Source organism: Podarcis muralis, chromosome 17, assembly GCF_964188315.1.
Source record: "Podarcis muralis chromosome 17, rPodMur119.hap1.1, whole genome shotgun sequence".
Taxonomy (NCBI): domain Eukaryota; kingdom Metazoa; phylum Chordata; class Lepidosauria; order Squamata; family Lacertidae; genus Podarcis; species Podarcis muralis.
Genome location: NC_135671.1, coordinates 14732463 through 14756937, shown reverse-complemented (window position 1 = coordinate 14756937; position 24475 = coordinate 14732463). Strand labels below are relative to the sequence as shown.

The window sequence follows — 24475 nt, the reverse complement described above, 5'->3', positions numbered from 1 at the left end:
AATTTGGCCCCAGGACTGAAAGAACAGGTTCTTTCGATGGCACAGATAAGCTTCACCAAGCTGAAAAAACCAGAATTGATCCAGCTCCAGGGTATGCCAATCTCAATAAAGCTTTTGTTTTGTTTTCGTTTCACCCCCTTTCTTTTCTATAAACTGCATTAGTGAAATATAATCTCGCTCACTGGCTAAAGCAAGCTTTGTAATGAAAAAGCACCACTGCAGAAAAGGTTTCAATATCATTCCCTTCCTATTCAGAACTGATAGCAAAAAAAGTGTGGCATCTGTGCTTGATTAATTAAGTAACGAGCTTAATGATTCCATTTACTTATTGGAGGGGGGAGGGCCTGCTCAATTTCAATGAGCTGAGGCCAAATCAAAGTGAAGTTGGAATTCAAAGTGAAATATCTGAGTAGACCGGACACCTGAGGGGGTTTGGTTTTTCTTACAAGGATTCCACTGTGAAAGTATTTCCTTTAAATGGGACCTTTTTAAAACTGGGAGGCTTCTCCAAATCAGGGATGTCCCTGGAAAATAGGGACACTTGGAAGGGTCTGTATGTACGTGATTTAGAGGAAAGCGTCCAAACAGATCCTTCAGAGGTGCAAAAGCTGTCCTCTTCCATGCCTGAGTTGGGAAGACGGAAAATGCTGAGAAAAGCTTGGAGTTCAGGCAGAGAACCCATTGAACAGTCAGCAAAGTCCGACTCCAACGAAAGACTCAGCAAGACACTTTGTGATAGAAATGGGAAGTAGGGCCAGCTGAGCAGTTGCCAACAGTTGACATTTTGGCCTAGACATTTGCAAATTGCTTTGCAAAAATGTGTCTGTTAGGAGAAAACCAGGGCAAAATGCTGGTGAATTTTCAGGGTGTGTATGTGTGTGAATCTGTGGGATGTCACACATAGAAAGCAGTCAAGTACAACATTCCTAGAGTGGACATGAAAGGGGATGTTTGCTCCAACCAATCAGAACTTCCTGTGTCCTCCAGAGCTGGGACAAACTTCCTCTGCATGTGACTAGAGGGGGGCGTGACCTTGCCTGCTCAGGTAACAAAAAGGCAAGACACACTTCCTTCTTTTGGACTCTCTTTTCCATCTTGTTTTCATCATGAGAAGCAGTGACTGCCTGTGGGGTAGTTCCACATGTATATACTTTGTAACCTAAGTCTGCCTTTGGGGATCCATCTGTGAACTGAATGTGTGAGTAAACTTCTTTTATAATACTTTGCACAAGATTGTGTCATGTCTGTTCTTTTTAAGGGGGAGAAAAGGGGATTACCAGGAATCCTATATTGAGAAGCTTAAACAAGCTTGCAACAAGTTAACTGTTGTGCATTTAAAGGGGAATGTTAAAACTCTGCTAAGTTATAGAACTTGCTGGTGCAAGCTAGGAAGGATATTATAAAACAATATATCCTCTCCAGCCTCTGTGAACATTCCAACAGAATAATAGAGTGGTGTGAAAATGTAGAGAACTAATATAGGAAAAACGAGAAAGCGAGAGAAACTGAAATTGATAGATTTGCCCATCCCTATCACAAACGTTATGCAAAAAAAGCAGGGTGAAGGCACAATAAACAGGTCCTCTAGCCACAACCCCTGTGTTGTGGGAGGCATCTAGATTTTCCTTGACCTGTGCTCTACCCACAAGACTGTCATTTCCTAATAAAACTTAAATCGATCAAGCAGCTACATGATTAGATGAAGCAGGCAATCAGCTCTGCCCAAGGAAAACAGCACCTTTCCCCCACAGAACAAGTTCAACTGTTTGGTTTAAAAAAAAAAAAAGTATGGGAAAGCAAAATCTAGAAATCAATTCACAGAATACTTCATCTGGGAATAAAGTGAAAATGCATTGTGTGTCTAAAAATGGGTTATAACACCACAGAGGTAGCAGTGAAAGCACAAAGATGGATATTTTGCCGTTTAAAAGGGTCATCACAATCAATATTTCACTTACAGATATGAGCGGGGTTGTGCCATTATTCTTTGCTGACATGTCCTTGTAGACCAGCCAAAAAATTCATTTAAAGAAGAAGAAGAAGAAGGATGCAAGGGGGAAACTCTATGGAACCTTGCACTGGTTATTACAAATATCCAGGTTCCCATTGTAGCATGTAGCAAGGGAGAATATCCTCTTTGCCATTCTTTCAGCCGAGAGAGATTTGCAGTGGAGCCAGCAGCCCCATCTATTTTTCTGTGCTCTACAACATCCAGAGCTGGGGAACCACTGGCTCTCTAAATGTTGTTGGGCTCCAACTCCCATCTACCCCAGCTAGCATAACTGCTAGTCAGGGATGTATTGGGGCATGAGCAAATTGCCCATTCAACATGCCAGCGGAGTGTGGCAATGGAACAGAAAAACACCAGACAGTTCCAGGTAGGGTCAGTCCCTTTACTGATAATATAATGCAGCCTCACAGCTTATAGGTTGCATGCAGTTGTAATATACAGTCCTTCCAGCAGTATGCAGGCTGGATCTAGACACATCCAAAAAATGTTTCAGAAAAACGTATTGTAAACCTCATCATGGGAAATCACATTGCCGAAAGACGGAACATCACAGCGCCATCTGGTGTCATGGCGTTATAACGCATTTAAAATGCCTTTTCTTTTTCCACAGTCTCATTGCAGTGTTCCAAGACAGACTAGGCTCTGGCCAAGGCCGTGGTAGAGCATATGCCCGCACTGGCCAGGGCAGGCGCACTCCCGAGGGGTGCGGGGCACAGAGGGTGCCCTCCCAAGCGCAGGACAGCTACTCGGGTGCATGGAGCAGTGCACATGCCCTGCAGCCGGGGGTGGAGTGAGCCACGGATGGCGTACATTTCGCACGCAGCCCGCCCACAACTTCCAAGCCTCCCCCAGCTGTGAAAACAAAGGGGGAAGGGCAGAATGCCGCTGGCAAAGTGGTGTAGCTCTTCCATTCCACCGACGACTTGGGGTTGGCTTGTGAGTCGCGGGCAGCCGGTGTTTCCAAATCTCAGCCCCCTCAGCGAAGGCACCTGGGGCGGACCGCCCTGACTGCCCCCTTCCTCTGCCCCTTGGGTCAAGAGCAAATTTGCTTCAAACACAAGTGCATTTAAACTTTAGATTGTGCTGACTCGCTCTCAGATGCTTGCTTAACCAATTGCTGGTGCAGGACAAACACACTCGAAAATCAACCAAAACACCTAACTCAACCCTTTCTTGTCTTTTCTCTCTGCATGCGCCAACCCATATACATTAAACAGATGATGGGAGTTGGAGCGCAGCACCCTCTGCAGGACCACAGGTTCCCCCCTCTTGCAACATACAATCCAGTTTTGCAAGTTCACAAGCTGTGTATCTCTCAGCCTTAGAGATGAACCCTGAAGTTCCCTTCCCTTTTAAGGTGCCATTCCATCAAAAGGCAGCAGCGATTGTTCTCATGGTTCTCGCCACACATCACCATAATCCCCAAACTGTAAAATTGCTACGTTTGTATTAGCAGAGGGCATTATTTTCCTGGTGTTTTTCACCCCTTCTCTTTCACCCCACTGTCCCTTCCATTAACAGCGCTGGTTACAGTGATTTGTCCTACTTTTCGCCATGCTGAAGCACAATTATTCACTTTAGCATATGGCTTTGGATTAATGGAAGCAGCTACGTTTTGCCATGGTAACTAATATGGCTGTAGCTCAGCAGCAGAGTGCACAGACGGCAAGCAAGAGGTCTCATGTTCAACGTGACATCTCCAAGTAGGGCTGGAAAAGCTCCAGCCAAAACTCTGGAGAGCCACCGCCACTCAGCATTGCCAATGAGCTGACTTTGCACAGACCTGATGACTACTGGGCTGTGATAACGCAGAGGTGGGATTTTCCATTGCATTATGGAACACATTCCCTGAAATATGAGAGGCCCCAGCTTTTGAAGACAGAAGAAGTGCCTGTTCACCTAGACCAGTGTTTCCCAAACGTGGGTCTCCAGCTGTTTTTGGACTACAGTTCCCATTATCCCTGACCACTGGTCCTGATAGCTAGGGATGATGGGAGTTGCAGTCCAAAAACAGCTAGAGAGACCCAAGTTTCGGAAACACTGACCTAGAAATTTCTAAGGTTTCTCATCTCAAATTACCTGTTTTCAATTGCTCTACAGTGGTACCTCGGGTTAAGAACTTAATTCGTTCTGGAGGTCTGTTCTTAACCTGAAACTGTTCTTAACCTGAAGCACCACTTTAGCTAATGGGGCCTCCCGCTGCCACTGCGCTGCCATTGCACAATTTCTGTTCTCATCCTGAAGCAAAGTTCTTAACCTGAGGTACAATTTCTGGGTTAGCGGAGTCTGTAACCTGAAGTGTATGTAACCCGAGGTACCACTGTATTGTCTTAATGCTGCTACTTTAATGGTGGAACACTCTGTCACAAGAGACTAGGGCCCTGCAGGACCTGACATCCTTCCGCAGGGCCTGCAAGACAGAGCTGTTCCACCAGGCCTTTGGTCAGGGCGCAGCCTGACCCCCTCCTCTGGCAATCAGCAATCTGCACAGAATTTTGCTTGATGGTTGCCATTAATTTGATTTTAATTTGATTTAATTTAATTAATTTTATAATGAATGTTTTTAGAATGTCGGACTATTTTGATTGTTGTTAGCCGCCCTGAGCCCAGCTTCGGCTGGGGAGGGCGGGATATAAATAAAATTTATTATTATTATTATTATTATCTTAATAGTGGATGCTTATATTTCAATGTTTGCACAACTTCTTATACTTTGTCGACCATGTGGCTGCTTTGCTTACACAAACCCCACAGCAACATGGGTTCACAGCCACTGAAAAGTGTCACCCAGACCACTGTGTGGCTGCATGTTGAAAGGAATCAGTAGAGTAAATCTTTGGCATTTGACTGGCTTACATTGGTCCTCTGTATTCATCCTGCTGCAGCTTCCAAAACCACCTGGGTGTGTCAGGGATTGGCTGGATGAGGAGAAGCGGTGGAAGCTGCCCAACCAAGAGCCCCCTCAGGGAAAGCACAGAGGGAGAGAATTTGGATCCTGGCACCTGGTGGTGAGAAACCGGCCGCACCCCAGAGGAGGGGAGGAGCTGGGAGGTAATGGAGGCTGAAAGCTTGAAGGATGACAAAGAGGAAACAGGTAGGTGCCCCAGTACAGGACAGAGACAAGAATCAGACTTGGCAGCTCCACCACAGAGCCACCTGGACAGATTCTGTGCTGACAGCCTGCAAGTCCCTGCTCTCCACCCCACTCTCAGAACAAGGCATGTTACTGACCAGAGAGCCAAGCAGAAACTAAGAGGATCTCTTGGGGCTCACCATCAACAGAAGGAGTGAAGGGGGAGCTACAAGCCAGTCCAGGCAACTGCTTCATTAAGACAGGAGCAACCCTTAGAAGTCTCCTTGTGTTCTCTGTTCTGCTTCCTTTATAAATAAACTAACTCTAAGTTAGCCGGTGTTTCACTGACTTTCTCTGATCTGCAAACGACATGTTCTCCTTGTCGGCTCCCTGACAATGTGTCAATTAACCATACATCATACAGTGATACCTTGGTTTAAGAACAGCCCTGTTATGAACTATTCGGTTTACAAACTCCGTAAAACCGGAAGTTTGCGAACTTTACCTTGGTCTAAGAACGGAGGCTGAACGGTGGAAGGGCACTGGTGGCAGGACGCCTCATTCGGGAAAGCACACCTCAGTATAAGAACGGTTTTGGTTTAAGAACGGACTTCCAGAACAGATTAAGTTTGTAAACCGAGGTACCACTGTATTAGCATTTTTACCAAAGTTCTGCTCAGAGGCTTGTTGTCTTATTTCTCTCTCCGCCAGTTCTAATAGTCATTGTTATTCAGACCTCCAAACACAAATACAAAGGACAGGAGCCCACCTGCATGAACAGCTACCTCTATTCACTCTGTTTTGCTCCCTTGACACCTTTTTTTAAACCCCCCCTGTAATTTCTATATTTTTTGTTTTGTTTTATTCTTTAATTCTCAAGAATCACACATGGTTTGTTTTTCGCCCAGGGCAGTGAGAGCAATTGCTGCCCATTTCTGGTCAGTACTTAGAGGGAGCCACCATTGAACCTTGGTGCATCAAGGTTTGGGATTTAGCAATACTGGAAAAGCTGATTCAAGAAGGCCTGATTGCTTAAGGGGCAAATTCAACATGACAAGGTTTCACAACACATGGTTTTCTTTTATTAAATTTCCAACAGGACACAAGGAGTTCAGAAAAAGTTCCTTTGCAGTACATATTTCTGTGGAATGAACATGTATTGTTGCTCTGGTGGATACCTTGACAGGTTAACAGAACATCTATACAAGAAGCATTTGGCCTGGGGTAAAAGCCAGGAGAAATATAATTGTTAGATGGTTGCATCTCTCTCCACTTTACTTTGTATTATTTTATTTCCTTCTAAGGAAAATGAAAATCTTTTTTTAAAAGATAGAAACACACCACATGTTCACATTGCAGGCGCCTTTGCATGCTAATCCCACACACTTCTTGGAATAACTCTGCAAACAGCACTCTTTACATCAACCAGAGGCTTAAGAACCCACTCGGGCACCTGGGGCGGGGCCCAGGGGTGGGGTGAGCTGCCCATAGGGGCAGGGTGAGGGCGGGGTGAGCCACCCATAGGGGTGGGGTGCACTGTGGGGTCTCTGGAGTCTGCCTGCCTCCTCCCACTCAGCTGCCCTACAGCTGGGGGGGGAGGCAGTGGGCAGCATGGAGCCTGCGCATGTCCAAGTCACTGCATCTCTGTCAGGATTCACAGAATGCTGTGTGAGATAGTAAGTCTGCAGGCTTGAGTTTGCTAGCTGATGCAACTGGCTGATGCAATCAGCCTGGAATACTTTCTATGGAAGTGCTGGGTCAGAATGAATCAGCAGTAATGTACTGACAGTTGATTGTCTGCCCTCGGTTTAAAAGGGAAACCTGTCCAGTGGTAAAGGTGTGGTGTAGAGGAGTGTGGTCAGAGAGAGAGAGTTAGAGGTCTTCTTATTTGCCTTAAGGTGCAGCCAGGTACTCTGTTTGACTGTATGAACTGCTCGTGTATTATAGCCTGCAGATATTTGTATGTATAGCTCACAATAAATACACTGCACTGAAGACCCTGGAACTCTGAGCATTTCTGCTAAAGCGCCGCGGAGAATTCGCAGCAGTCTCTCCCAGGAGAGAAGTGTGGCTCGGGCGCGTTGCAGGCCCCGCGGTGAGTGCTGTCCGGCATTTTGTCACCCCCTTCAGCGGTGACACCCGGGGCGGACCGCACCCACCACACACCCCTTCCTCCACCCCTGACATCAACACCAATAATCTTTTAACCCCCCCCCTTGCTGTACGCCATGTACTGAGTATGTGTGTGTACATGTAAGTAAGCATCTGAGCGGAGAGAAAAACGAGGATGCTGTCGGTTGGGTAACTACGAAACGTCTCTTACCTCTGTCACAGCAAAGCTTCTTTTCCCACACGGTACAACCTTGTACCACTTGTCATGCAAGACATCCATGAAGCCGTGGGACTTATACTGGCTTATCAGTTCAGAAATATTTGAGGTTAGTGGAGAGTTTGGAGGAAGGCCAATACCATACCCTATGGAAAGACAAAACGCAGTGCAATTAGAGAGGCACAAATTTGGAAGACAACTCACGAGGTCACCCTTGTCCATTGTTTTGCCATGATGACCAAAATAATAATAACCCACATTTTCCTGAGTACTCGTCAGCTTGCTTACATATTCCATGAACAGTGGATGTTGCCAGCTGGATGTCCAAACTGAATTAGGACTAATCCAATTTAAAATTCAGTGTCTATCCAAGGGTCTCCTGAGAACAATTGATTGGCTGCACAGCTGAATGTGGGTTGCTGTTTTTCTTATAACGAAGCAAAGGTTCCTCTCCCTCCCCCAGATCATTAATTAAGGCTTTATTTGTCTATTAGTATCTTCATTTTGGCAATAAAAGTCCAATAACAGATGCTGGTTAGCCAATCATCATACCTTCAAAATGTCAACAAATTTGCTTCCCCCACTTTTTCACACCAGCTGTGGGGGGAGGGGGGAAAACATAACTTATTTGTCCTTCCTGATCCACTCCAAACAGATAATATGCAAGGGATATTAACCCTAACCCTAACCTACCTTGTAGAAAGAAGGTAAAGTACCCCCCCGGGTTCCACAGAATAAAGTGTTCAAATATAAATGTTAACAAATATATGCATATGTATTTACTCAGTTCCCTGGAAAGCCATAATAATAATAATAATAATAATAATAATTTATTATTTATACCCCCCCCATCTGGCGGGTTTCCCCAGCTACTCTGGGCGGCTTCCAATAAAACACTAAAATACAATAACCTATTAAACATTAAAAGCTTCCCTAAACATGTGGTGCTTGGGATATAGTTTCGTGACTGGCGAACAATCAACAAAATTCTATACCTCCCCCATCGTGGACTGGTTCTAAACACACTATAATTCTATTATGCGAAATAGGTCGCTTGAAGATGAAATGTCTCCACTATTGTATGAGGGATTTCCACCCTCATTTGCTTTGTTCAATTTTGTTGTTCCTTGTCAACCGGCCAAAATCAAGGATCTCTCTGTGAGCCACAAGAATAAGTGATAGCTATTGGCAAATGTGGAGGCTTTTCAAGGTCACATAAGTAATAATGAGGTAACCCAAACGGGGAGCTCATCAGAACCGCAAGATTGAAGCTATTTCCACCAGAGCAGTCACAATCTCCTCTAGTACTACTTCAGATTGTGTTGTGATTTGCAGACAATACATCTGTTATTGTGCACAAATGTGAATGTGTGCGTGCATGTACACCCACACACCATGTGGATTCTTTGTCCCCCATCCCCCCGTGTATACACATAAGTTCATTTGTCTCTTCATCTACTGACAAGCTAGATACAGACAAGGAAAATGCTGTCATAATGACTGATGGGGGTGTTTGCAGAGGGTTCGTATAATGCAGAGGTGGCCAACTCCCAAGAGACTGAGATCTACTCACAGAGTTAAAAGCTGACAGTGATCAACCCCATTTTGGGGGGTTCAGGTCAACGTTGTTGAGCTTTTTTTAGGGGAGCCAAGGTTATTGAGCTTTTTTTTGGGGGGGGGAGTTAGTGATCTACCACTGATCTACCACAGATGTCCGGTGATCTACCTGTACATCACGATCTACCTGTTGGACGTGTCTGGTATAATGCATAGCAAACCTCTGGTTCCTTTGCATCTAGAGACATTTTGAACCTTGGATCGCAGTCAGTGTGGGTTGGGTTCCCTCCACTCCACCACAGCCCCAAAGTATAGCACTTTACTTTTCCCTCAGATGGAAATGATAACTGTTTACATATCTTGGAACAGAGGCAACGGCTTGTGCCAATGATTGGGGCAGCATTGCATGTGTGACTTGCGACATCGTATCACGATGGTTGGGAGGAGCACAGCTGAACACAGTGCCAGAAGATCCTCTTCTCTGGTGCTCGGCCTCCTCCTCTTGCCATTGGGGGGTCGCGTCCCCACCAAAATATATTGGGGGGCAATTGAGCCCAGCCCTTAGGAGATGGCACCCTTGTCTTGCAGAAGGTAATGGGGAGTACTTGGAATGGAAGCTTGACCAGCTCCTTCTCTCATCAGAAACCAGCTATTGTGAATCATGGCTGCTTCCATCCTCTCAGCCCCAATGCGGATTCTATTCCTTGGTCACACTAAAGTGCGACAGAGTGCTAGGAACTACTGCAATGCACTCTACGTGGGACTACCTTTGAAGGTGACCTGGAAACTACAACTAATCCAGAATGCGGCAGCTAGACTAGTGACTGGGAGTGGCCACCAAGACCACATAACACCGGTCCTGAAAGACCTACATTGGCCCCCAGTACATTTCCAGGCACAATTCAAAGTGGGGGTGCTGACCTTTAAAGCCCTAAATGGCCTCGGCCCAGTATTCCTTGTTGTAAACAAAAATCTGCCCTTCTTCCCTTATGGGGTATCCAAGAGCCCATATAGTGTCCTTGCATAGGTTCCCTATTGGTAGGAGAAAATAACAGAGGCCAACCAGAGACTATTGAGAAGCAAAGCAGCCAGTAAGCCTAATCTTTATTGATCTGTTGCAACAGGGTCCTCACTCACCACATGCTGGAGGGAGGAGGAACCCAGAACAATGGCACACAAGGCAAAGGAGCGTTTCCACTGCTATCATTCAGCCTGGACACTGAGGTCTAGCTCCGAGGACCTTCTGCCGGTTCCCTCACTGTGAGAAGTGAGGTTATAGGGAACCAGGCAGAGGGCCTTCTTGGTAGTGGCGCCCGCCCTGTGGAACACCCTCCCATCAGATGTCAAGGAAATAAGCAACTATCTGACTTTTAGAAGACAGCTGAAGGCAGCCCTGTTTAGGGAAGTTTTTAATATCTGGTGTTTTATTGTATTTTTAATATTTTGTTGGAAGCTGCCCAGAGTGGCTGGGGAAACCCAGCCAGATGGGAGGTGTATAAATAAATTATTATTATTATTATTATTATTGGAAAGTGGGGCAGAATATTGGAAAGTATTTCTAGTCAGGTGTAGATCTCTTTGCATGTATGTATGTGGAGGGGGATGTTTGTGGTTTGCACTGTCATAAACTGGATATACAATAAGTATGCTACATTGCTTCCCACTAACTATGCATGTGAGTCCTGCATTCAAATGCCAACTCGTAGCTTCAAAGATCCTTTGTATGAAGGGGTGGGGGAGGAAATTGGGCTGGCCGGGGTCAATGAGAGTTGTAGCCCAAAACAATGCAGGGTACCAGGTTGATGAAGGGTGGTACTGATAGGCATAGGGGTATGTTTATGTGTGTGTCTGGTAAGAAATAAAAAAAAAGTACATGTATTTTGCGTGCCACAGTTAGTTCACTGTCGCAACACCTCTAAGTGCACAGAGAGAAGCAGCAGGTTCAGACTAGTAAAACAGAAGAAGCAAAAAGCTTTTATGCCTATTAAGTGGGTGAATTCACAAACAACTCTGCAAGTTGCCAGCGGGAGATTGCTAATTGCTTGTATAATCACCCTTTTTAGCACATGCAAATTCATGACTATTTGTGGCAGAAGAGTAGCCCACAAAGCCATGAGCAGAAAGCCAAGAAGCAGCGGGAGGTCGGCAGCCCCACTGCCATGTTATACAACTAGGAAATTAGGCGACATTGTAGTGTGTGTGTATATATATTTATATATATAGGGGTATATACACATGAAACTATATTTAGCTGGTTGAGCTGGCCTGCTCTAGGGGCTTGCCCGTTCTAATCAGCTAAACACACATAGGCGGGAGGGGAAAGTCAGGCTACCGAAAGTTTAAAGTCCAGTTCTAGAGAGAGGCAGGCATGAAACTCAAAGAAGGCTCAGAGAAAGAGAATGACGTGTTCAGGACTTGTGCACTTGGATTTGGCAACTACAGATGCACCAGGGGAGTGAAACAATGGCCCGAAGGAGAGGAGGAAACAGACCGGTTTCAATATGCAAACCAGTTCCTGGATTGCATCTCTTTGTCACACTACAGCGAGACCAGAAGAAGAAGAGAAGAAGAGTTTGGATTTGATATCCCGCTTTATCACTACCCTAAGGAGTCTCAAAGCAGCTAACATTCTCCTTTCCCTTCCTCCCCCACAACAAACACTCTGTGAGGTGAGTGAGGCTGAGAGACTTCAGAGAAGTGTGACTAGCCCAAGGTCACCCAGCAGCTGCATGTGGAGGAGAGGGGAAGCGAACCTGGTTCACCAGATTACGAGTCCACCGCTCTTAACCACTACACCACACTGGCTCCCTGACCAAAAACCTGAATGCTGGGTAGATCTACGGTTGATTCGAGAGCTGCATTAACGTTCTAAAGGCTGTCCTGCAGGCTAACAGTACACTCATTCTCTGAGTGTTGATCCTTATGTCACCAAAACACCACCATCAACAGACAAGAGGAAGGTACCAGCAGAGTGCATGGGTGAGGAATCCCAAGGTTGGCAAAAAGCAAAACCCTTGGGGTTTTTTTGGGGGACCCCTTAGGTAGGAAATTGCAGAACAGCTAAATGAGGACATGCTCCGTGGCCACAAAACACTGGATTGTTCAAATACAGAGACCCTCCAAGTGTCCCTATTTTTCAGGGACAGTTCTGGATTTTACAGAAGCCACCCTAGTTTCTGATTAGACCCCAGAATGTCCCACTTTTCCTTAGGAGGTCCTTATTTTCATCAGAGAAATGTTGGAGGGTGTGGAGTTATGCGACCCCTGAGCCAAGGAGATATACAACCTTTTGAAGACATCAGGAGGCAGTCCTGTATAGGAAAGGTGTGTGTGCACACACACACACACACACACACACACACACACACACACACACACACACAATGTTTAATGTTTTATTATATTTTTGTATATGTTGGAAGCCACTGGGTTGAGGCAACCCAGCCAGATAGATGGGGTATAATAATAATAATAATAATAATAATAATAATAATAATAATAGCAGCAATAATAGCAGCAACATCCCTCTTTTCACCAGAAAAATGTTGGAGGGTATAGGGTATGTAACATTTCTGCTTTTATCTGTGGAAAAAATGGAGGGTAAGTTAGTGGTGCTGAGAGCCTGTGACTGCTGCATGCAAGCCATGAATCTAAAGGACATTTAAAACACACCCCAAGGATTCTTTGAGTTATCAGATGTGTGGTGTGTTTGCAGCCAAGGGCTGGGGGACCTCTGACTCTGCAGATGCCATCGATCTACAGCTCCTCTCATCCCTGACCACTGGCCATGCTGAATACAGCTGATAAGAGTTCCCCAGCCCTGGCTTAAGCCTTGCAATATGAGCTTTCAAGGGATTTGGTAATCTGAGACAGCAGCTACCATGTCATTATTCATCCACAGCAACGGAGAGTTTAAAATGGCTTTTAAAACTGTCAGGTTGGACCGCAGCACCGCCAAAGTCTTTAAAATGGCAGTGCTTGAGTTACAGATAGAACCACTCGACTTCTCTTGGCTTCATTTAGCACATCAAGTGGCAGAAAGTGTGCTTGGTCCAGCACAGAGGTCGGCGGGTGTGGAGTTTGATAGATTGCTGCAGAAAGCGGGGGACGGGAAGTGGGGAAAGGGCATCAATCACGTCCAGCTTGGATCATTCCTCCCAGAAGAGTGAAGAAGCCCAAAGTCTAACGGCTCCTATTATGGTCCATGGTGGTTATGTAACTGTTGCTGGTCTTTCAAGCCATTCTTTTGAGTTTCCTTCATGTCAACCTCAAGGGAGCACAGTGGTGGGAGAGGCAGAGGAAGAAAATGAGTCACTTAACTCAAAGCACCCATTTGGTTGAAAAGTCAATACGTCTGTTTGGAAGAGGTATCGGGGGAACCCAATTTAGGGTGCAGTTGTGCACCAACAGCACCAGTGAAACCAGGACTCTAAGTCGTGAACTACTGAAATTTTAGCAAGTGCCTTCAGTTGCCATCCTGTACCACACATACATTTACTTGGAGTAAATCCAATTGAACTCACCAAGACTTCTGAGTAGACATATGTTGGATTGAGCTGTTTTGTCATTTAATGCCCAAACATACAAACCCCCAAAACCTGATTATAAAAGAAGTGAGATGTACTGGAAATGATGGAAGTGATTGATGTGACAAATATCAGTGACGGTTATGGATGGCAGGCAGCCTGAAATAATCCCAGAGAGGAAAACATACAACAACAGCAGCACAGTCTCATATCTAATCAGAAGTAATCCCCGTTAAGTTCAATGGAACTTACTCCCAGGTAAGTGAGTTAAGGATTTCAGCCAAGACGGCTTTGGCTTGCATCTAATGTTAGCATAGATCCACCGAAATCCAATGTAGCACAGTTCCACTGAGATTAAACAATATTTTTAAATTTGGTCCATTCAGTTCAATGGGTCCGCCCTGAGTATACAGCCTTTTGATTCCAGAGGCTGAATTGATGGCTCATTACACAGCCCAAAGACTTACTGCTTTTCATGCTACATCCTGGGCTGTCGCTTATTTATTTACTTGTATTTAAAACTTTAAATGATTGCTATTCTTGTACTGTTTTCAATACTGAAATGCTTCGAATTTTATTATTGTAAGACGTCTGGTGGGCTTGTGTAAAAGAGAGAGAATCATAGAATTGTAGAGTTGGAAGGGACCACGAGGATCATCTAGTCCAACCCCTTGCAATGCAGAAATATTTTGCCCAATGTGGGGATCAAACCCCCAACCCTGGGATTAAGAGTCTCATGCTCTACTGACTGTTAGGCTTCGGGGAATTGGCTCCCTCTCCCGTGGCTGTAAATGAGCAGATCAACAAAAGGGAATTCTTACCAGTTTGTTTCTTTAATAAACACAGCGAAGGACAAAAGAAAGCAACTAACCAGAATGGTGGTGCTCCCAATTAAGGTCTCTCTCCTCTCCATCCCTATTAATCCACTTTGCTCCCACATTTTGTAATCTGAGCTTGTACCCTCTGTGCTTTCTGTTCTGACACTCTCTGAGTTCTCCAGGACTGTGGGGAAGGGGGTGGATACTATCCAGAGACTATGAATCTGTTAACTCTCTCTCTCCCAGTGCTTCTTCTCCAACTGTTCCCCATTCAATATCCCCCAGCTTCTGCCTTCTGAACTATGCCCCTCTGCAAACCATTGTTCCAAATCTATACTGTCCTCCTGCTCCTGGGAAGATCCAGGATCAGGGGGAGGGGGTGGCTCCCACTATTCTTCCTAAGTGCAGCCCTCCTCTCGGGTAGCACACTGACTGAGCTACCCCAGTTAGCTGGATGTATGTATAAGTAATAAGGAATAACTGAGTGCCCATATGCATTTGTAGAAAGATATTTCCTACCTTCAATAGCAAATGGTTTCCCCACTGTTAAAAGTTTGCAGTCGGCATCTATTGACACTTCATAATCCAGGAGCGCTTTGTCCATGATGAAGGCATCTAGTTTCTCTGGATCATGCCTGTAAGTCAAAGCATAAAACCACCACCACCGAGAAAAATCACTTGATAAGGAACAAGAAGCTATTCCGCTGTATTCATCTGCAGAGGCCTTATTGTTTCTGGATGGAAATTCTGGATCTATTTTAGCTAATCCTCAAGAAGCCTTTAACATAAACACTGTACAAAATCAAACAGAAATCTAATTTATAAGTCAATAAACACAAGTGCTTGATGCTGATGTCAGAACACAGTAGTCAATCGATTTATTTATCTGATTTTTTGGTGTGTGTGTTTTTTAAAAAAACACACCTCTACGAATTGAAGCGAAGTTGGTTTATAAATGCTTAAAAATGCATTTTATCTAAAATATAATTAAAAAATAACCAGAGATTATTTTAAAGGAAATGGGTAATATTTTTTTAAAAAAAAACAATTAAAGGTTGTCTGGAAGGATTCCCTAAATAAAAATGATTTGATGGGTCCAGAAGGCTAAAAATATATTGGCCACAACACACCTGTAGTTAAGAATTTCAGTGGGAAATATTTAAAGGCATGTATATTTCATTACAATTGATGGAGCTTTCAAGTACTTAACTTTGACTTTGAGTTCATAGAGCATTGTACAGACTTCTCTGGTGGCTTAGCTTTGATGGTTTTTAGTAATCTCTGCCAATTTACACAGGCTAAGCATCTAGGTAGAACTGAGCCAAACGGTGGCAATTAAGTCAATCTATAGGAAACCTACCAGATCCCAAAGGTCCACCTCGAGATACAGTATCTTTATGTGAAATTGCAATGTGCACTTACTTCAGGTATTCCACTCCATCGGGAGTTGCAGGCACATTGAATCTTTTCATGTACTCGTGCATGTCTGGAAAGCTTTGCTTGAAATAATCTTCCGCGCTGCTTTCTCGCACAGTTCCAAAGCGAAACCCTTGTGAAGGGTGGTGCAGCTAAGGAAAAACGCGGAAACATTTTTTTTCAAAAAAGACGAAGGAATATGTATTATGATTTCTGGGTCCAGGGCAGCTGTCTACCAGCTCTATCTGGTACGCAGACTGAGACCCTACCTGCCTGCAGACTGTCTCGCCAGAGTGGTGCATGCTCTGCTTATCTCCCACTTCGACTATTGCAACGTGCTCTATGTGGGGCTACCTTTGAAGGTGACCCAGAAACTGCAACTAATCCAGAATGCAGCAGCTAGACTGGTGACTGGGAGCGGCCACCGAAACCACATAAAACCGGTCTTGAAAGACTTACTTTGGCTCCCAGTACCTTTCCGAGCACAATTCAAAGTGTTGGTGCTGACCTTTAAAGCCCCTAAACGGCCTCAGCCCAGTATACCTGAAGGAGAGTCTCCACCCCCATCGTTCTGCCCAGACACTGAGGTCCAGCTCTGAGCGCCTTTTGCCAGTTCCCTCACTGTGAGAAGTGATGTGACAGGGAACCAGGCAGAGGACCTTCTTGGTAGTGGCACCCGCCTTGTAGAACACCCTCCCATCAGGGAGTATAAAGTTTTATTATTATTATTATTTCATTCATGGGTGAGGAACCTCTGGCCTTTATTATGCTGTTGGACACCAACTCCCACCAGTCCTAGCTAGTTTGTCTAACCATCTGGCATGATGGGTCCTGTAGTCATAGAATCATATTATCATATAATTGTTAAGTTGGATGGGACTACTAGGGTCATCTAGTCCAACCCCCTGCAATGCAGGAAACTTTAGCCCAACGTGGGGCTCAGACTCATAACTCTGCTATTAAGAGTCTTATGCTCTACCTACTGAGCTATGTACTTGGCCCATAAACATCTGTAGGGACCCCAGGTACCTCAACATCATTTAGTTCCTCTAGCTTCTCAGGCCTTTGAGCATCTCGGCCACATTAACAGATGAAGATCACAACTTCTGTGCTTAGGGGGTTAAGTGCTTAGAGCCTTCAGATGTCTGTGATAATTGTCTGAGTTGTGTGATGGGCTGCACAGTCACTGTGGGATCATTCTCCTTATCTAGGATTCCAACATCCTCCCAATTGAGAGAACTGTATGCTTATGCTTTGCTTTCCATTCTCTTCCTTGTACATTTTATTTATTAATTAAATTTATTTCTTGCCCTTCTTCCCAAAAGAGCGCAGGACACTAAATGATAAAACAATGGAAGTATCGAAAAACAATTTCATTACAGACGCAGACTGTTTTGCGGAGGTTTTTTAAAAATCAACCTTCGAGGTAAGCCTGGAGGCAGGCAGGCGCTTTGAAAGCTCAGTCAATACTCAGAATTTAGCTATACAGATGCAAATAAAATGTTTTGTTTTGTAAGGTGCATTCTACAAATGTGACACTAGAAGGCGATGGTGAGCTATGGAAAAAATTCAATATATTTTTCAAAACTTTTTTTTTTTTTTAAAAAGCATTTTCACAGCGTTTTTTAAATACGTGTCTAGATTCTACCTCAGTCAACATATTGTTTCAACAGAGGAGCCAGATCAGAGTTAACTTCTTTTATAGGAACAGCTGCAAACTTTGGGTGTCACCTGTCCTCTGTTCAGCAGGTAGCTGCAATACCATTCACTGTCCATTTATGGTGGTGGCGCTAAAGTACAGCAGAGGCCAGATGCGCTATCATTTGGCAAGTTTATATTGTGGCACAGACTGTAAAGTATCTGAATGACAAAACACCAGTTGCAAAGAATAAAGTATTCTTTTAAATCTATATTACGCCTAATTTCCCTACAGTTAACAAGAGAAAGCCATGGTCTTTAGAATGTTCAGTATCTCCCCCTCCCATTCTCTCATACAGTTCAACCAGTTTTCAGATTTTAGATACAGAAGGTGCCAATATATATGCACCCCAATATACTGCATTGTTGTATGTTTCCCCCCCCTAATGTCTTCACTTTCCTGTGCACTTTCCCCCTAATATATGCAATTTTGTGAAAAGGGGTTTGTTGGAGAATTGGATTGCAAAATTCAAAAAAGTGTGAACTTCAAAAGACAGCTATATTTTAGTTTGCATATTATTTCAGAAAGTGTGAATTTGATAGATTCAAAATCTCCCCTTTCCCTGAATTTTAAATCAAATTGCACATACAAAATTCAATACGGAATTGTGTGACTGTAAAATTTTGCAACAATATTCCATGTTTTTGAGTACTTTAGACTTGATGGAATCTCTTGATAGTTTCCTCAAGCATAAAATATGAATCTCAGCTGTCAAATGCTACAGACCATTGCACATTAAATACCAAATACCATTTCAGGCCAACTACCAAATTCAAGAAGATATGAAATACAGTTGCATACCAACATATTAATGCTTCAGTTGGAACACATAAAAAAAAAAAATTATGTCAAACTACTGAATGCAATGATCAAATATTGTAATAAAATATCAAATAGTGAAATTCAATACTTTCATATTTCAGGTACAAGCATCACTTGTTCAGCAAATGTTCAGCAAACATTTGAATATTCAGAGAATATGGTGAACTTCCAATACAAACACTTGCAGAGGAGAATTGGAAGAATATGTTTTGCGAGCAAATTCATTTCCACAAGAACTCTTCTCTGTGGCCAAAGTCCCTCAAGGGAAATGGAACTGATTTGGGAGACCAGGCATACTTCACTACAGAGCTACTTCACATTACCTCATCTTTTCTCAATGTTTTTTTGATCATAAATAAGACAGGGAAAAGCTTGTGAGGAGAATGCTTAAGTCTCCTTCTCCTTAATGCTCAATGTCATTTAGTGCCATTTGGAAAATAGACCTGTGCCACCATCAGGCTAGTTGTGGGCCTATTACTGTCTTTTCACTATGCTTGCAGTCATTATTACATCAAGACACCTCTGCTGCTCCTTAACTGAGTGACGTGATTCCTGAGTTTCAGATACAGTGGTACCTCGGGTTACATATGCTTCAGGTTACAGACTCCGCTAACCCAGAAATAGTGCTTCAGGTTAAGAACTTTGCTTCAGGATGAGAACAGAAATCGTGCTCCAGCGGCGCAGCAGCAGCAGGAGGCCCCATTAGCTAAAGTGGTGCTTCAGGTTAAGAACAGTTTCAGGTTAAGTATGGACCTCCGGAACGAATTAAGTACTTAACCCGAGGTACCACTGTACCTAACAAGTCCTTGAAGGACACTTCATGTCCAAAGTCCATCTCTGCAGCCTACTCCGGCCTGGCGGTCGGTTTAATCCGGCCCCTGTGGCAGTTTATTTCCTGGGGTAAAATCCTAAAAAAACCTTCAACAACTTCAATCCTAAAAAAAAAGCTCAACAACTTTGGTTGGCCCTTTGGTCAGCCCTCATGGCCCATCCCTTCATCAAATCTGGCCCTCTTTGAAAAAAGTTTGGACACCACATAACCACTCGCTAGTCAAAGAGCTCACAACTGTATTGCGAACAAGAGTATTTGAAAACTGAATGTGCATGCCTCTCCGTAGCATAGTTATTCTCCCTCTTTATCAGTTATGGTGTTTGTCAAATCAAGGTAACAGAATTGCCCAGCAAACCTAAAGAGACTCAAATAATATTTCCAAGACATGCACACAAGCCCCATCTTGCTGACCCCTCTGCTGTTCTGTTCTGCTTGTCTGCCATGACCCCGATACACACTCTCCTATTTTCCTGGGACAGTCCCGGAATTACAGAAGACGTCCCAGTGTCTGATTTGATCCCAGAATGTCCCAGTTTCCCCTTTTTCCTCCCCTCCATGTCTCAGAGAACCACTAAAAGTGGGGTATGTGGAGATGCAAAAATGGAGTCATGTTTATATTGAAAATAAAATTCCTGCGCTAAATGAAGGAAATGGTGAAGCTGGCATACGAAGCCTTCCCTATAATTTTGAAGGAAAATGTCACCAAGACACCTTAAATTCTTTAACTGCAATGCTTCACCAGCCAGCCATTTTTTTAAAAGGAAATGTGTGAAGTGTTTATTCCTTTATTGTAAATGGAGCTTTATGCTGCAAGCCTTTATATGTCTACTCAGAAGTAAGTCACACTGTATTCAATGGTGCTTGTTGTTGTTATTTAGTCATTTAGTCGTGTCCGACTCTTTGTGACCCCATGGAGCAGAGCACACCAGGCTCTGGTGCTTACTCCCAGGTAACTGGGTAAAGGCTGTAAAGTCTTACACTGCTATCCTAGTTACAGATAGGTAGCCGTGTTGGTCTGCCATAGTCAAAACAAAAAAATTCCTTCCAGTAGCACCTTAAAGACCAACTAAGTTAGTTCTTGGTATGAGCTTTCGTGTGCATGCACACTGTGTATCTGAAGAAGTGTGCATGCACACGAAAGCTCATACCAAGAACTAACTTAGTTGGTCTTTAAGGTGCTACTGGAAGGAATTTTACTGCTATCCTAAGCATTTTTACACAGAACTAAGTCCCACTGAGTTCATTCTCACAGTTTCTTCTTCTTCTTCTTCTTCTTCTTCTTCTTCTTCTTCTTCTTCCTACTACTATTACTATTATACCTTTTTCACTGGCAGGGGTCCAAACTTACAGCCAAATTTTTATTTCATTGTATTTATCTATGTAAGGTGTTGTACATGATCCCTTCCCTCACACAACCATCTTTCTTTACAACAATCCTGTGAGGGAGGATTGGCAGAGATCTTGTAATTGGCTCAAGGTGACAGATTTCTATGTGTACAATACGTCTATGTGTCTGTCAAGATCTAACACAGGAGAAGCTTCCTGATGTAGAATAGAAACGCCTCTCTTTTTATTGGAGAAATGTTGGAGCGCATGATCTAAAGGCAGCTCTGCAGCTTTAGATAACAGAAATGCATCCCAGAAATTAGCTATTTCACCATTTAATTTGCAGTTGAGCCAAACAGAAAGTTGAATAATTGCCCCATAAACACAGCAGGAGGGGCAATAGCTGACACCAACACTTTATTGGGGGACGTACAGCGCACTCTCTCACGCGCTTGGCAAAGGCTGCTTTCATTGCAGTCATGTGCTCACTGATTCACTCTGATTAAATCTCTCTGAACTAAAAGGCTGCAGATTCATCTCCAGCTCTGTGACACAGCCGGTCTTGCAAAAATGCAGATAGGGCGCCCAAGGCTGCTGTAAAAGTCAGCGACATTAGCACGCACGGCTGTCAGGAGTGGAGGCCCGGGCTAGCCCAGAAATCACTTTTCCTAGCATCTGTAGCAGAGCTCTTTCCAAGCAGTAATCCAAATGGGTCCTTACTTTAAAATTTGATCTTGTTTTTGCCTCAGGGATTTCTGAGGTCCGGTTCTTAATAGCTTTGTTGTTGCCACCTGGAACGCCGTTGCACGAGGAAAGATATATGTGACAGTTTTACCACACCACTGCACCTGATGCTGTAAAAAAAATATTGTTACTGCTGTTGTGGGATGATAGAGAATTTTGGGAATGACATGTAGCCAGAGAGGCTCATGGGACGCCCATGCAGATGTGGTGATTTTCATCACTCCAAGGCTATCTCTTGCAACCATAAAGGCTTCTTCTCAAAAGAAAGGTTTACAATGTGTGATGCTGCTTCCACAGGGCTGTCAGGAAATTGGCTCTTGACTATGAGGGCAATTGGAAATGGGAATGATGGGCAGTGACTCTGAAATGGCTGAGCACCTCGCCCCCCCAAGCTAAGCATGGTATTCATGTTGTAGTCAAGGCTAATTCACAATGTACATTATAATATATGGTTGGGCTGGAGGCTGGCACCGCAGCAATTTAGGCTGCTGTACACGCCCCCCCTTGAAGGCACCTGGTTGGGTGCCTGGCTGAGGGCGTGGGCGCCAGCCAGGTGAGTGGGAGGCAGGGGGCAAATGCCCCCTGCTTGCGGTGGAGTCCGGCTCCCGGCCACAACCACTCCCCTCTCTTGCAGGGAGGAGAGTCTTTGCCATATTTCTAGAAGTAAAATACAGGACATAAAGCTTTTTTTGGGGGGGGGGCATGGAACTCAAAGTTGTTGAGCATTTTGGGGGAAGAGCTTTGCCATAGAGTTAGTAGCTCAGAGCAGCTGAACTCAAGCCTTTTTCAGGGTGTGAGGAGGGGAAGGAAAATAATCCTTTTTGAAATCCTGGAGGGCAGCTGCAGGACCAGGGCTGGATTTAGGTTTGATGAGGCCCTAAGCTACTGAAGGTAATGGGGCCCTTTATATGTCCAGCTGTCCTTTGTCAACACAAATTGTCGCTGTTTTTTGTGTTGAATATATGCTATATGGTAATTTATGGACCTAATAGGTATCTGAAGCCATTTGCACATGCAGAATGTAGGCACCCTATATATATAGAAATGAGCAAACATGTGATATTTTAGGGAGCAGGCTAGCAGGCGGGGCCCATTACTTACACCACAGGAGCCTACACAACACAAAACACTGTTGCTGTATGTATGTATGTATGTATGTATGTATGCTCATGGGTAGGCAAATTAAGGCCCGGGGGCTGGTTCCGGCCCAATCGCCTTCTCAATCTGGCCCACGGACGGTCCGGGAATCAGCGTGTTTTTACATGAGTAGAATGTGTGCTTTTATTTAAAATGCATCTCTGGGTTATTTGTGGGGCATAGGAATCTGTTCATTTCCCCCACAAAAATATAGTCCGTCCCCCCATAAGGTCTGAGGGACAGTGGACTGGCTGGTGTAGCAGGACCCCTGGTGTAGCAGGTCTTTGACTCTGGTGCAAGGCAGCTTCCAATGTTCCCTGTGGATGGTGCTGCTGTCCTTAAGCAGCAGGTCCTGAAGTCTGAGGCTCATCACTGTAGGATTTGTTGATCCAAAGAGCTCCCAGTGCCCTCCTAATCCTTCTTGACAGTTCCTGAATGTACATCATCATCAGCTGTCAGATTACATATCTACATAGAGAACGGCAGGAGATGACAAAGAGCAATTTCACTTCTAATATTTTAGGGCCAAATTAGACGAGGGGTGAAAATGCATGTATAGTGGTACCTTGGGTTAAGTACTTAATTTGTTCCGGAGGTCCGTTCTTAACCTGAAACTGTTCTCTCTTTTTTTGAATTTTTTTATTAGGAATTTAAACAGAACATATTATCTTAAAACATATCATCCTTAATTCCCCCCCATTTCCCCCCTCCCTCCCATAAAACAATCCACCTTCCCTGCCCCCCCCCGACTTCCCTCAGTTCTAATGTCTGGTTTCTCCAACAAACTTTTTATTGATAATAACCAATTAGACAATTAAGGATTTGTACAATTTTGTAACATGCAGAGAATAACCTGAAACTGTCCTTAACCTGAAGCACCACTTTAGCTAACGGGGCCTCCCACTGCTGCCACGCTGCCACCGCCCGATTTCTGTTGTCATTCTGAAGCAAAGTTCTTAACCCAAGGTAATATTTCTGGGTTAGCGGAGTCTGTAACCTGAAGCGCCTGTAACCTGAAGTGCCTGTAACCCGAGGTACCACTGTAGTAGGGATATGTGTTAGATGCTATTTATTGAAGGGTTTCTTTTTGGGGTGGGGTGGTAGAATGGCTAACGATCCACATTGGTGGAGGAGGATTTAGCCCTGTCCTCCCTTGTGCAGTTGGTTAGAGCTTGGTGCTGATGATGCCAAGGCTGCAAGTTCGATCCCCATATGGGGCAGCTGCATATTCCTGCATTGCAAGGGGTTGGACTAGATGATTCTTGGGGTCCCTTCCAATGCTACAATTCTATGATTCTATGAAGCTGCTTGTTTGCATAGGGAGCAAATCCCCCACTAGGGCCAATGACGGATTTCCACAAAAGCAAATCCCATCTTGAGAGGTGAAATTTTCTTCAGGAGCAGAGTTAGAGTTAAGTCCCCGCCCCCCACCTCTCTAGGAACTCCATCATTATCAGCTACCACCCTTGCAATGATGCCATTTGCATTAAAAATATAAAATAAAAAACTGTATGTGGTTTGACCCACAGAAAAATCTGTTTTTGGATCCTGTTCTATCATACAAGAATACACAGTGTTTCGTATGAGTTATATGCCAGTGATTTCTTCACTGAAAATTAAGTGGTCTGCCCGTAGCCATCACTGACCTTAGACAGTGGAAGTCGCTATGCTTGACATACTGGTCTTGCAGTAGTGGGATTTGCAACTGGCTCATCAGATGCAAAATATCTAACCTGATTAAAGTAGGACTGTGTTATTGCCGTTTTGCAATGCTGGCAATTTGCTGCTAATGTAATAAGGTTTTTGATTCTGGAAGCAGTTACCTATCTTCTAAAAAAAAATCACACAAAAAACCCCCAACTCCCTCTCAAAACAACAGTGACGGCTAATGGTTCTTACTTGGTGCTCCTTCCCTTTTTAATTCTTCAGAGTGCAAACGTAAAGCCCATTTGCCATGCTTCAGTGCTTTTGATCTTTATCTGAATTTAGATTGCTTTTTTTGCTGCTACTGTTCTAGTTCACACACAGTTTAATTGCCAGGAGATTCCATTTTTAGAAACACATAGAGAAGGATGGGAGAAATGTCAGGGTGCTAGGCTGGTGACTGCCTGATCCCAATCAACATCTGGAAGCCCTCCCACACAGGATCCCCAAGGCCTGTGACCTATGCTGGAACAGATGTGAG

At 44.2% G+C, this 24475-nt stretch overlaps 1 protein-coding gene across 1 annotated transcript in view; it reads right to left on the bottom strand.

Annotated features, from left to right (window-relative positions):
• The window catches only part of GRIN3A (glutamate ionotropic receptor NMDA type subunit 3A), a 94727-nt gene that overhangs the window by 13219 nt on the left and 57033 nt on the right, over window positions 1–24475 (bottom strand). The window contains exons 4-6 of the mRNA XM_077921182.1: window positions 15737–15882; window positions 14834–14949; window positions 7408–7559 (exon numbers count right to left, since the gene is read on the bottom strand). Coding sequence (XP_077777308.1) covers window positions 7408–7559; window positions 14834–14949; window positions 15737–15882 — 414 coding nt within the window. The remainder of the gene's footprint in view (window positions 1–7407; window positions 7560–14833; window positions 14950–15736; window positions 15883–24475) is intronic.